The sequence below is a fragment of the Erpetoichthys calabaricus genome, chromosome 13 (assembly GCF_900747795.2).
Source record: "Erpetoichthys calabaricus chromosome 13, fErpCal1.3, whole genome shotgun sequence".
NCBI lineage: Eukaryota > Metazoa > Chordata > Cladistia > Polypteriformes > Polypteridae > Erpetoichthys > Erpetoichthys calabaricus.
Genome location: NC_041406.2, coordinates 47,792,679 through 47,807,780, shown reverse-complemented (window position 1 = coordinate 47,807,780; position 15,102 = coordinate 47,792,679). Strand labels below are relative to the sequence as shown.

General features: G+C 41.5%; 1 protein-coding gene across 1 annotated transcript; it reads right to left on the bottom strand.

Moving 5' to 3' along the window:
• Window positions 1–1,221: 1,221 nt before the first annotated feature.
• Window positions 1,222–12,086, bottom strand: LOC114664192 (vitelline membrane outer layer protein 1 homolog). Its single transcript, XM_028818205.2, has 3 exons — window positions 11,798–12,086; window positions 11,551–11,663; window positions 1,222–1,541 (listed from the first exon to the last, which is right to left on the bottom strand). The coding sequence occupies exons 1-3, from the start codon at window positions 12,023–12,025 to the stop codon at window positions 1,247–1,249; spliced, it is 636 nt and encodes a 211-aa protein (XP_028674038.1). The 5' UTR covers window positions 12,026–12,086; the 3' UTR covers window positions 1,222–1,246.
• Window positions 12,087–15,102: the final 3,016 nt, after the last annotated feature.

The following is a 15,102-nucleotide window of genomic DNA, read 5'->3' as shown; positions in this document are numbered from 1 at the left end:
AAAACCATAAGTATTTGGAGAGTGACACAATTTTCATAATTCTGGCTTTGTGCTCCACCACAATGGATCTGAAATGAGGCAGTCAAGACGTGATTGAAGTGCAGACTTGCAGTTTTAATTTGCGGCATTTAACAAAAATATTGTATGAGCCATTTAGAAAAGACAGCCATTTTTATACATGACCCCCCCCCCCCCCCCCCCCCCCCCTCCATTTTCAGGGGCTGAAAAGTATTTGGACAAACTAATGTAATCATGAATATAATGATCATTTTCAATACCTGGTTGAAAGTTCTTGGCATTCTGAAGTCAGGAATCCATGGCCTTCTCCAAGTGCTGGGTTTCAGACCTACTGATGCTTTGCCAGGCCTTTACTGCAGCTGTCTTCAGGTGCTGCTTGTTCATTGGACTTTCTGCCATATGTTTTGTCTTCAGCAAGTGACATGCATGTCCAATTGGGTTGAGGTCAGTTGAATGACTTGGTCATTGAAGAATATTCCACCTCTAGGCCTTGAAAAGCACTTGGTTTGCTGTCACAATATGTTTTTGGTCATTGTCCACGTGTACTTTGAAGCATTGACTGTTTTGCAGCATTTGTCTGAATCTGAACAAACAGTGTAGCCTGTACACTTCAAAAATCGTCCAGCAACTTTTGTCAGTAGTCATATCATCAGTGAACCCCAGTGACCCACTTCCATTGGCAGTCACACATGCCTATGCCATAACACTACCTCCACTATGTTTCACAGATGACGTCCATCCATCCATCCATTTTCCAACCTGCTGAATCCGAACACAGGGTCACGGGGGTCTGCTGGAGCCAATCCCAGCCAACACAGGGCACAAGGCAGGAACCAATCCCGGGCAGGGTGCCAACCCACCACAGGACACACACAAACACACCCACACACCAAGCACACACTAGGGCCAATTTAGAATCGCCAATCCACTTACCCTGCATGTCTTTGGACTGTGGGAGGAAACCGGAGTGCCCGGAGGAAACCCACGCAGACACGGGGAGAACATGCAAACTCCACGCAGGGAGGACCTGGGAAGTGAACCCAGGTCTCCCAACTGCGAGGCAGCAGCGCTACCCACTGTGCCACCGTGCCGCCCCACAGATGACGTGCCATGTATAAATATACTGTATTCCTTTCTTACACTGTTTTACAAATGCACAAAGTAAATAAAAGGAAACTTGTAACTCACTACAGGACAACTCCATCAAAGGTAAATCAGCCATATTTCTTTATTTGCAACAAAAGAAGCGTACATCATTCAGGGCTGTGTCATCCAAACCAACCTGATAAGGTTCCTGTTTGGTTTCGATTCCACAGATACCCCCTTCTTTGCATTCGTCACTCCATTTCCCATAATCGCCAAATGTTTGGCCAAATCCCTCAAGGACGGGAGAACTGCTGCAGCGGAACTTGATGTTGTTGGCTGCAGTATCATCAAGGATACCTTGGTAAGGCTCGACTCTTAGCTGGAAAGACTTCAGAACACCACTAGGGCACCAAAGCGTCTGAGTCCAGTCACCAAACCTGTTAATATTAAATAAGCAATGAGAAAACCTGGTTGATGGTTCAACAGCAGATATTAATTTTGAAAGAAAAAAATGAAATAAGTACTGGGTAACAGTGTTTAGCTCTGCAATATCACGGCTTTAAGATTTGTCTGTCGGTCTAATCAAATTCTCTCAGAATCTATTTACGTTTTCTTTCCTCCAAAATACACACGTTAGCTTAGCTGTTGATTCTAAATTGCCACAAACTGAATGAGGTTAGGTAGGCCCCGTGATGAGCTGGCATGTTGTCTGAGACCGATTGAGAGTTTGCTGACATGACACTAAAAGAAAAAATGGAAAGATAAAATAAGTGGATCTGAACATTATCAACATCATCTCCATCTTTCATGTAAGAAACTTCCCAATTCTCTCTGCAATAATACAGACCATCAATCACTGCTTTCATTGTGTTGTGGTATTGAGGGGTGTAGCGAGTCTTAGCAGATCAGATTAAAAGCAGGCCAGGCATAAGGCAGTTACAACAGCTGGCACAGATATCACCCTCCAACTGAAATTAACGAAATTAAATATGCTATTAAGTGTGCTATGTTGCCATTGCCTTCTAAATTTTTAATTTCCTTTGGCTTTGTTCGTTTGCACTTTCTGAGCTTCCAAGTACACCAGAAATATGATTTAGGTGGTCTTTCTCAGCACTAAATTAAAATTGACCTCATTTGTCCTTCTGCAGATGCTAAATCTTTTATGACTGACTGAGAATTTGCTACTGTTGCTGGCAAGACACAGAAGGAAAAAGTGTATATATCTAATCTCTATATATAAAATTCTAAGCCTAAAAGTGCAATGATTTTGTGCAAGAATTTTATGTCACGTTTTTATGTTACATTTTTTTGTCACGGTTTAAATCAGTCTTATTTTAAAACCGATATATATGTTTGGTATCATAATTTTATATTACTTTAATGTGATGGTATTAGATTTTCAGATTCTTATTCCGTTTTTTAAATTATAAACTAAAAAATATCAAGAACTCATGTCCCACAAGACAAGACTGTGCCAAGAGATTTAACCACGCCTGGGGACGGAAATAAAAGACAAAGAGTGGGACAGCTGCTGTAAAGGCTTTTAAATGTTTGAAGCACCGTGTGAGATTCAGATCACGTGGCACAGCAGCAGCAGCAATCCAGCAGCTGATGGAGCAAAGAGGAGGTAAAAAAAAAACATTTGTTTCCCATTGTATCACCGTTTAAGAGGGGGTTTCGGAGGAGCGACCGCATCTCCTTGGGGTGCATTCAGACAATGCGAGTGGCAGAGACGCGAAGTGGCTGGCGCATAGCACAGGCTGGGAGGGTTGGCAAGCAGGGACGAACCCCCTAGTATATATATAGTCTTCACCCTGTCGAGTGAGTGAACCAGCCACCATGGCACAACGTCAGAGGCTTCCAGGCACTGGCATCCAAGGTTCAATTGCCGTAAGGGGAAGCAAAGGTGCATATGTGACAATGTGGGTTCACTCCAGACTCACTCTTCACATATGGGAGCCTCTTGAACCCAATACCGTCGATAGTTATGACCAAACTGAGCTGACTAATGGGGACAAATCTCACATGGAGCAATGGGATGGTGGAAAAGTGTAAAGGTGCTTTTATTAAAAGAATCAAAACAAAAAACAGTGTCCACAGTGCAGTGTTCCAAAGGTCCATAAATAGTCCATAAAAACCAAGTGAAGAGTGGGGGATAAAAAATATAATAAATAAATCCAATAAAAACAGAAGTTAAAATGCAGTCACTGACTCCTTCCGATCTCAGCCCACCTCCTTCTTCAGCTCCCCCAGCTCACTCATCACTAGTGCTGCCGGCGGAGACTCAGCAGTCACGAACGTCATCGTCCAACCCCTGCAGGTGGCCAAGACCCGTGGGAACAGGGCATTCCTTTTTCCTATTAGGAGTGGCCAGGGTGAGGTGTCTGATATGGCAGTCCAAACCTTAAAGTTCTTCCCTTTAAATTACAGAGGTAGTAATATAGTCTTGAATGTTTTTATGTCCCCATGGACACAACGGATGTTTACTTTGTCAATGGTGTTATGCCACAGTAAGTCATGGAGGACTACGCAGAGGTTGCTACCAGAGTCCAACAGTGCAGAGAATTCTCGTCTGGCCAACGTAATAGAGACCTTAAAATTGTCCTCTTTTAACATCTTGGGGGAAACTTGCGAGCCGCATACCTGGGCCAGACCGATAGCCATTGTTTGCACAGGTGGGAGGTGACACTGCCGAGCCAGATGTCCCAGTTGATCACAGCGGAAGCAGCTGTGTTTAATCTGCACTATGGTATTCACACTGGGTAACCCCGTTGTTTCCAGGTGGCTTGTGCACCCTCTAGTCTGCGGGTGAAATCCAGCTGCGACTGGATGTTGCTCCATAGCTTTTCATCACAAAGGCTCTCGTCTGTCCCTGACAGGACTGCATCAATTGCGATATGTCCACAATGCACTCGAAAGGGTCTCCACGGATTCAGCTTTGAATCAGGTCCACTAAGTCCTGGATCTGTCCTCATACAGGGCAATCCAGATCAATATGCCACAGACGAAACCGGTGGCCCTGGAGCATCTGTTGCTTCAGGTAGTCATAATCATCAAGTCTTTCAGGAGGAAAGGGCAAAAATAGCTGTACGGCTTGAAGGGCCAAAATAGCTGCCCAGGCTCCCTTCCCCACCGCATAAATGTTGCCATATGTTCAAAGCAGAATAGGAAACACTCTGGGTCATCCGAAGGAGCCATCTTCGGCAGCACATCTTGTGGCCGCACCAAGGCAGGGGCAGCCACCAGAGCCTCATCTTGCTCCGGGGGTTGCCATACTTTTTGGGGATCCATCGGTGCAAGGACCCCACTTCTGGTACCATGTGACGTGTGAGTCCCTGTCTTGCGCCCCAAAACATGAGGCTGAGTTTCAGTACTTTAGCAAAAACAGCTTTATTCAGCTTGAAACAGGAACAGCACAGTTATTTATTGTAGCGTGATCTACCACTCTCCTATACACAGACAGAGCAATCAGGCAGGGTCGTGGCCAGGTTAGTGGCCAAGTAATACTGTTCCCTGCATTTATAATGTTCCTTGCATTACCCATCGACGACAGGCACTTATAGCGTGAAAGCAGTCGGCTCGGATTTGCTTTCACTGCGAGCTGCTACAGCGCTGGGAGCCTGCGGTTGCCCCGGCAAATGATAGGCTGTCTTCCACAGACATGGCGATCGTGCTTTGGGGAGTTAGGAGGAGTCCCAAAAGAATTTAGAAACCTTACAATATATATAAATACCTCAGACACACAGTATGTACATCCAGTATACAAATTCACACAATTGTACAATCTCTGCCAAAATTTGTAAACATCCCGCATTTGAATAAGGGAAGACCATAAACCAGTGGTCAGCAGCGTTTGTCCTGGAGGGCCACAGTGGCTGCAGGTTTTTGTTGCAATCCATTTTCTTCATGAGAAGTCATTTATTGCAGATGAAGCACTTATTGCTCAAGTGAAAGTTTTCTGTTTCATTTTAGTTGTCTCAGTCATTAATATTTCAAACACTTGATTGGTTATATTAGTATTAAACTGATGCATTTATAATTTGAATTGCTCCTTTTTATCTATCAGATGCAAATAACAAAAGGATCTGGCTGTTTTCTATCTAATTTGTCTCCATTTCCACCTGTATATATTCATTGTGAACTGTTTGGTTTAATTAAATACTCAGAAAGAAACTAAACAGAAAAAATGAAGGACTGAAAATTACTTATCCAGTTTAAATCATTTGAGTGACATCCTTGGAAAGGAAATAAACTGCGATATAAGAATGACCTCATATTGCAGAATTAAAACAATAACAAGCCTTGAAATTAAATAAGATCTGTTATTGGCAAGGACTGTTTTCTAATTAACCAAGTTGTTAGAACAAAAGCTATAGCTACTGCGGCCCTCCCAGACCAACATTGCTCACCCGTGCCACAAACGTTTGACCCTGGGGGTACCTTTAAGAATTGTTATCCTCTTTACTACACTTTGAACAACAGTGACATCTGGTGGTGGTTCAAAGCAAGTGAAAGACCAGAACAGACTGAAGCCAGACTAGCAGACAACAGGACCAGAGCTTAAAATTACTTACCTGTGCAATACCAGGTGCTGCTTCTAGTATACATATATATGAAGGGTGATCAAAACAATGAGCATGAACCTGAAAGGGGCATTGTATGATGCTAATTTTGCACAGTACTAAACATTAGCTTCCATGTACTAAAACATTTGAAAACATTTCTTGTATATCTGGCTTATAGTGTATCCATCCATCCATCCATCCATTGTCCAACCTACTGAATCCGAACACAGGGTCACGGGGGTCTGCTGGAGCCAATCCCAGCCAACACAGGGCACAAGGCAGGAAACAATCCCGGGCAGGGTGCCAACCCACCGCAGGACACACACAAACACACCCACACACCAAGCACACACTAGGGCCAATTTAGAATCGCCAATCTACCTAACCTGCATGTCTTTGGACTGTGGGAGGAAACCGGAGCGCCTGGAGGAAACTCACGCAGACACGGGGAGAACATGCAAACTCCACGCAGGGAGGACCCGGGAAGCGAACCCAGATCCCCAGATCACCCAACTGCGAGGCAGCAGCGCTACCCACTGCGCCACCGTGCCACCCCTTATAGTGTATGTTTTTTATTTAAGAACCAAGTCAACATGTATGACAAAAACAGCACCATTAAATATCGTGCCATCTTTGAATTTGTAATAACAGAGAATAATATGCCTTTGATGATTTATTCTTGACTAGTCAATGTGTACCAGGAGCAGACCTCACAAAATGTTCAGTTGAAGAATTCTATAATGACAGACTGTCTCTCAAAGATAACCCTAGGACTGGCTGGACTTCGACACCGGCGACAGAAGAAAATATTGCAACTATGGAGGAATTTATAACAGAAAAACCACAGAATGATGGTGAGTGTGTGAGACAGTATATGTACCAGCTGTGAGTCAGTTAAGCCCATTCTTCCTTAACAAATAAATATTAGCAAGATCTGCCCATGATGGAAGTCTCCTGTAATGGAGCATCACATTATCAAGTGTTTCAAGGAGAATATCAAGTTAACAGATTTGGTCCAAGTGAAATTTTAAAAAATTCTTTATAACTGTAGTTCAAAGTTGGATACATCATTAAGACGGAGAGTCCAAACAAGAATTGAAACAATGGAAGTGTGGTGATTCTCCAGTACCAAAGTAGCTCAAGCCCCAGACAAGATCATTTGGATGCTTTTTTGGAGTTAGTTCATAATAATCACAGGACTTCAAAGGCCCTTGTAACTGGACAATATTAAACTAATTTGCTTTGGCATTTGTGGCAATCAATCAAGAAAATGCAGCAAGAAAAGCTGTCATCCATCCCCTCCCTCAGCTTTGTGATGGTCCCCCCCATTCACACTGCACAGGGTTCAAAGGCTGCTTTGTGAAAGTGTGGATATGAAGACGTATTACAGCTCTCATGTTCTTCAGACCTGACCCTGAGTCACTACCACCTTTTCCCCAGTCTGCTGGGTTAGTGGCAGGCGCTATACCAGTGATAAAGACAACAAGTTAGCGAAAGAATAGTGACTGCCTATGCAAGACCAAACATTTTTAGTGGTGAAGATAGGCTTCCTTAACTTTATAACACGTATATTTGTGTTCACAGTGATTATGTTGAAAAATAAAACTCATTTGGATTTACTGGCATTTCTCAAAACATTTTGATCACCGTACATATAAAAAACACAATTTAAACATAATATAACGTTCTCAAACTTGAGTAATTCAATTCAGGGACATGGTGGGGTTGGGAGATCAGTCTATCCTGGCACCACTGAGTGAAAAGCAGGAAACAGTCTTGGAGAGGGCATCAGTCCATAGCAGGGCCCAACAATGCACATATCCACATTCCTGACAGAGCCAAATTACAGTTTCCAGTTTACCTAACCTGCATGTCGTAGGGCATGTGGGAGAAAAACCATACACAAAGAAAAGCGATGCAGAAATACGGAGAATGTACAAACTACACACATACAAGAACCAAGTGTGGGATTTAAAACCAGTATGCTGGATCTGTGAGGCAGAAATAATAACCACTACTCTTGTTGTGTTATACATAAATATATACATATATGGTATACCATACCAGTTTACAAGCCTGTTTAATCCTGAGCAGGGTCACTGGGAGCTAAAGCATATCCCAGAAAGCACATACTGTATATACAAGTATATACTGTATATAGATACTGTGTATATATATATATTCATAAGTCTGAAACGCAATCTGATTACATGGATGGTTACCAGTCGGCAAAAATCTGCCACATCCTCTCAGTTGCGAGAAGAAGATCATAAATATGTGATCAAATACCTGTCAAGTAATATAAAGAGTACATGACATATGTTTTGCCCTAATTGTGACTCATCAGGTGTACCTTTGCTTCCCCTTATGGGGATCGAACCTCAGACATCAGCACCTGAGGCAAAGCATCTGACGTTGCACCACAGTGGCTGGTTCGATTATAGTCTACAAAAAATATTTTTTGTTTGCTACTGGGAACTTCAGAGGAGCTCTTTATTAAGTTTTTTACACTGATTTCATATATGAAATCTGAATTAAGCTAGCACGTCAGGTTTTTGAGATACACATCATTGACGTTTTGACACTTTTGAATATCAATATAATATATCAATACGATATCTGGAGTTTGAACTCTGTCCCACCAAAATTGCTTTGATGTGTTTATTCAGAAAACAAACCAGAAGACGATACCAGAGACATGTTAAAGTATATTTATGTCAATTTACCTCAATATAAAAGTGAGGTCAGCATGCCCAAAAATGTTGGAAGCACTCGCTTTTGCACTTGTACTGCACATCTCTCTTTGCAAGAACCAACAGTAGTCACCCATCATGCTTGAAGTGAATTTCCCCCAATATCAGTTTTCCATCACCTTTATATCTTGATGAAATCTTTCCCTATACTCATCGCTGACATCGCCCAGATTTGGTGGAAAAAAGTCGAGATGAGAATGTAAAAAATGCATCTTCAGTGACATTCTGGCTCCCATAAGCTGATACGCTTTCAGCAGGTTCTCCACAAGCTCAGCATTATTCTCTGGTCTGTGACTGCCAAGAAAATTCTGGACAACCTGCACAAATGCTTCCCATGCTGCTGATTCAGTTGGCTTCAGTTTCCTTTTGAACTCATTGTCAAGCATCAGTTCACGGATTTCAGGAACAACAAAAACACCTTCCTTAGTTTTGGCTTCACTTTTCTCAAGACCAAACTTATTTCTTAAATGCATTGCTGTTTCTGTCCATCTCCTTGACAAAATTTTCAAAGTAATGGTGAATCTAACAAACAAAATGCCCTGAAATGCAATGTTATGTTTAACAGTAAAACCTCTATCTACTGCACTGTCATGTCTGAGTTGTGTTATTATGCTTTAGAGTCATATAAGACCTGGTAATCAGTAACAAATATTTTTTTTGCTAATTAAAGATTAATAATTTTTAAATAAAATTAATAATGACAAGGTAAACAACTCACAGCTGTTAGTAATGTGTGACGAAATCATTTATGTCAATGGCATTCCTAGTGGAATTACCAGTATTTATTAAAATGGTTATCCGCTTTTATTGTCCAGTCACCCGATTTGTCCAAGACCTGGAACATCATAACTAAAAAATGGGACGTGCTGGACGAAAACGGTTTTCAGATTTGGAGTCAGCAAGTGAAACCTGTTAATGTAAAGGTGAAAGACTCCCAGTAACACAATGCTTGTTGACCAGTGTTACTTGACAGGGTGATGACTGGAGTATTACATTCATAGATCTGAATCACAGTCTGATTTTATATATATATGGGGCAAAACATAAGATGTGTACTCTTTGTATTATTTGGCAGGTACTGTATCACATAGATAGATAGATAGATAGATAGATAGATAGATAGATAGATAGATAGATAGATAGATAGATAGATAGATGGGTAGGTTTACAGGTTATTGTATGGAAAAAAGACATGTAGGTTATGATTATTACAATATCTTTATTAACTCAATCATAATAATAATAGCTTTATTAACTCAACTAGGCAATGCCCGCCATAGCATATGGTGGTGTAAGAATAGGAACGGAAAACGATGAGAAAGGAATTCAGAAATCAAGAAGAAATAAATACTTCTTGAAAGACGCAGTGTGCATGTAGAATTTCCGGCCAAACAGGATTACATGTGAAAGTGATAAATAAATCAGGCTTTCCGAATTTACGTACTATGGCCATGGCAGCCTGATAGTTTTGTTGCATGTATCTTGGACTTCCTGGAAATGTAGACGGTAATATGATCATTTTGCCTACACGTATGTTGTTATTTTCAGCGTTTGCTTGCAGTGCGCCTGATAGTCCTTTGTATTGTTCCACGCGCAGATCTTGTTGATGTAATCTGAGATAGTTGAGACGTGCGCCCTCTGTTTTAACATACGCATTGGTTCCTGCCTTGTGCCCTGTGTTGGCTGGGATTGGCTCCAGCAGACCCCCGTGACCCTGTGTTCGGATTCAGCGGGTTAGAAAATGGATGGATGGATGGATCTACGACGTACTGTTGGAATAGTTTGCCACTGGAGTGCAAAATACTAAATGTATTCCTCATTGCTAATCTGTACGTGTAAAATTGGCACTGAGTAAGCCTTATTCGCTTGGCGGTTCTTTTATTGGGAACATGTTCTAAATCTTTGTGCCAGCCAATGTCTCCGTAAGGGAATAAAAGTGGGTAAGCCATAGGATCGCAATTCATATTGAGCATGGAAATCTGTTTACAGGAGTTGCCTATGGGATAGATGCAAATGGCACTTTCGGCAGGCGGTTCACAATCTTCTCCGACCAAAATCACTGCAACATCGGTGTGACATGTCGGGGCATTGTATTGTCATAAATCCTGCCTAGGGTTTTCCTTGAAAACCATTTGTACAAATGCTTTTGGATTGGACTGAGCGGTTTCATGCATGTGTTTGTATGATTTAGCAAAGGGGTTGATGGTTCTGAGCGTGGAATCTAGCTGGAAAAGTAAATTTGCGCTGCATGCAGAGTTTGCTTTATTTCGTAAGCGTACTTCAGTAGCTTGCGCTGTGTCAAAAACATACAAACTGTCCATATCCTGGAGAGGTAGAAGTGTTAGCGTATAGTGGAGAGATTTGGTGATAAATTTGCCCGTGTATTTTAAAACAGTATGGTCCGTGGCCAGGAGGTTGACTTATCTGTGCACCCATGGAAGCAAATGCTAGAGAAGAGTTGTATTCTCGAATGTCTTCACGATAATTTTTAGCTTCTGATGTTTGCCTGTAAGAAGCTGTTGTAAAGACACAGGTGGCTCCCACAAAGGTGGTAAAGCTACTTTACCATTGTGGCAGCACCTCGAGTACTTGTTGGATGTATTAGGCTCAGCAGGCCAGTATAGTGCATGACATGGAAGAGGACGAATAGGAATCGAGAAATGCCGTGTTGGCTGCGTGTGGGCGGGACCGGTTTTGAAGAGGAGCCGCAGGCAGCGTGGGGAAGGGTTTGGAGGAGGACGAATAGGAATTGAGAAATGCCGTGTCAGCTGCGTGTGGGCAGGACCGGTTTTGAAGTGGAAGCAGGATGAACCAGAAGAGAAATATACAGTGTATAAGAGATTATTGTAAATAATACAATAATTAATAAATAAGTAATAATGCAAGAATAAACTCTGTTTTGCATACTCACAATTGTAAACTTACTTACTCCACCCTTGTACATACATATAAAATAAAACTGCATCTAGGACAGCGCAATGTAACTCTGAGATGGGGCATAGTGATGCCCTAGGAAGCAGATGAGAACTCACACTGGCAGGAATATCCTATATCTAACCATGCAGAAGAATAGAGTAAATACACATAAATATTGCAATGATACTGTAATATAAAAAATAAAAACTTACAGTCCAGTATGAGATTCCACAGTATAAAGGATGCTTCTGTCATTGAGTCTTGAGCAGTACAAGCGTATCCCATTCAAGGCAGTGTCATCCCCACCTACTTGATATGCTTCCACCTGTAAAAACAGCATTTTAAGAGTTTGAAAAGTTCGTTAAAATAAGGAAAAATCCTAGCAAATTAAATAGGTTATCCAGAATATGAAATGTGAGTTTCTGACGAAATTGAAATGTACAGTTATGGGTAGATTACCCTCAGGCTGTAGCCAATAGCGTAGAAACCTTCAGGACATATTTCAAGCCAGGTCCATTGTCCAAACTCTCCTCCATTAGTGACATTGATTGTGCTGTAGTACTGCCTGTTTGTAAACATACTACCTGCTTTTATGACATTGCTGGTCAGTTCTAATTCACAGGACACAACAGAGAGCAGTAAGAAAGTAAAAAGGAGCACAGGACTTTGTGTGGCTACCATCTTCATCGTGACTGCAAATGCCCTATTGTGCTAATAACTCGCACAGTAAAGGTGTCCTTCTAAGGGGACCTCCTATTTAAACTATTTCTGCTCATTGGGCTAGATCCACAGGAGAACATGAATTTACACTTATCATAAGTAATAATTAATGGACGTGGGAACTTTTGTGGAAGAAACAGACTTGTTGTGTTGATATCTTTGGAAGTACATGATAATGAGGAATGACTTTGAAAACCAGGTGTGCTTCGGTGAAGGAACCACACTGCTCCTGGGAAACATGGCAGCCTAACCGATGCTTTGGTTAAATTGTTTCCAGATAATGCTTTTCTTTTTTTTTTTACTTCATTAAAGTTCACTTCTTCTGAACTGCTAAACATACAGTAAATCCCTTTAAATATCCTGTGGGAAACGGGGAAGGTGTTGCCCACAGGTGAAGAAAAATAAAAAATAAAAAATTTTTTATTAGTGTGCCTCCCGTGTCTGTATGTGTCGGGTGAAGCGCTGGTATAGCGACATCTATTGTCACAATATACATATATATATATAGAGAGAGTGTGTCTTTTGTTAATTTTGTATTACTGTCACTAGTAAGAATTTCATTTTACTAGGTACACAAAGCACTAAACCTGACCTTGAATTTATATTGGCAGGTTAATGATTAGTGGCTTTATTTATCTAGAAGCTCTGATCCTTTCAGAAACTGTATTTAACCTTGTAACATTTGAGATCTGTACACTGTACAGCATGGCTTTAACATCAAAAAGGGATTTTAAAAACAGCTCTGACCTTAGCCTGCTGCCAATGTCAAGACTTGTAGTCAGGTTTCTGGTTTTGAATTATGATCCTCACTGCAGTATTTTTAATCAAATGATAAGGACAGCCTAACAGGAACACATTGCTTCCCTACATCCTTAATCCTGTTACATTTCAAAGATGGATAAAGCTGATCTTATTTGACAAAAAAGGTTATATCTTTATTAAAGATTAAGCCTAAATTTAGAGTGTTTTTGGCCAACCTAATGTTAAAGCTATTTAAATTAAGAACTGCCATTATTATAAGGAAGTCTGCTGAATTCACAAAAACTTGCATGACTTCTTTTTCTTACTGGTGTATGGAAAAGTATAAAATTTTTTCACTCATCTAATATGAATCTTTTTTTTTTCAATCATCTAATATGAACACCAGCAAAACCAAGGAGCTGGTGGTGGATTTTAGGAGGACCAGGCCCCTCATGGACCCCGTGATCATCAGAGGTGACTGTGTGCAGAGGGTGCAAACCTATAAATACCTGGGAGTGCAGCTGGATGATAAATTGGACTGGACTGCCAATATTGATGCTCTGTGTAAGAGAGGACAGAGCCGACTATACTTCCTTAGAAGGCTGGCATCCTTCAACATCTGCAATAAGATGCTGCAGATGTTTTATCAGACGGTTGTGGCGAGCACCCTCTTCTACGCAGTGGTGTGCTGGGGAGGCAGCATAAAGAAGAGGGACGCCTCATACCTGGACAAACTGGTGAGGAAGGCAGGCTCTATTGTAGGCACGGAGCTGGACAGTTTGACATTCGTGGCAGAGCGACAGGCACTAAGCAGGCTCCTGTCAATCATGGAGAATCCACTGCATCCACTAAACAGTATCATCTCCAGACAGAGGAGCAGCTTCAGCGACAGACTGCTGTCAATGTCCTGCTCCACTGACAGACTGAGGAGATCATTCCTACCCCAAACTATGCGATTCTTCAATTCCACCCGGGGGGGTAAACGTTAAAATTATACAAAGTTATTGTCTGTCTGTATACCTGCATTGTTATCACTCTTTAATTTAATATTGTTCTTTATCAGTATGCTGCTGCTGGAGTATGTGAATTTCCCCTTGGGATTAATAAAGTATCTATCTATCTATCTATCTATCTATCTATCTATCTATCTATCTATCTATCTATCTATCTATCTATCTATCTATCTATCTATCTATCTATCTATCTATCTATCTATCTATCTATCTATCTATCTATCTATCTATCTATCTATCTCACCTTATTGAAGCAGTTAAGTAATGGCATAGTCACAATAAAAACTATTGCATATATTTAGAGAGAGAGAACAAAGAGGAAGATGGGTACCTGTAGTATGATAGTGCAGTGGTTAGTGTTACATGTCAGTTCTTGGATTTCAGTTCTTTGTACCTACATGGGTTTGGCTCTGGGATATTAAGTTTTACCCTCTCAACTAAACATATGAATTGAAATTGACCTAGACCCACTTATAGTTGATTGCTTCATTTGCTGCCAAGATAGACTCAGCTTAATGTGACCCTGAATTGAACTAAGTATGTTTGAAAAGGGGTGGCTAACAATAACATTCCATCCATCCATTTTCCAAACTTGCTTATTCACAGCAGAGTTGCAGGGAGGTTGGAGCCTATACCAGTAAGCATTGGGCGCAAGGTCAGAACAATCCCTGGAAAGAGTGGCAGCCCATTGCAGTGTGAACACATACCCATATAAAGTATGCAAAGGCCAGTTTAGCATTGCCAATGAACCCAACCTCTATGTCTGTGGACTTTGGGAGTAAATTGGAGCATCTCGAGGAAACCCCAAACAGACACGGGAAGGACATACAAACTCCACAAAGGGAGCACCTAGTCTCCTTGTTGCAAGGCTAACAATAATCGTTTCATCCATTATCATACCAACGTAATCTAGTTCAGTGTTCCAGATTCTATTAATAATATTAATCTTAACTAAATTAATCTTGACATTCACTTATATGACTGAATTAAAAAATCCAAATATATGTTTAACTAGGGGGCTTTGCCCCATGCTCGCTTTGCTTGAGCACCCCCCCACCACTCCCCCTTCCCCTCCCACCTGTGCTACGCACCAACCACTTTGCGTCTCTGCCGCTCGTGTTGTGAGGAGGGGGGCTGGACGCACCCCAAGGAGACGCGATCGCTCTTCCGACACCCCCTCTTAAATGGTGATACGATGAGAAAAACATAGTTTTTTTTTTACCTTCTCTTTGCTCAATCAGCTGCTGGACTGTGACTGCTGCTGCTGCTGCCATGCCGTATGATCTGCAT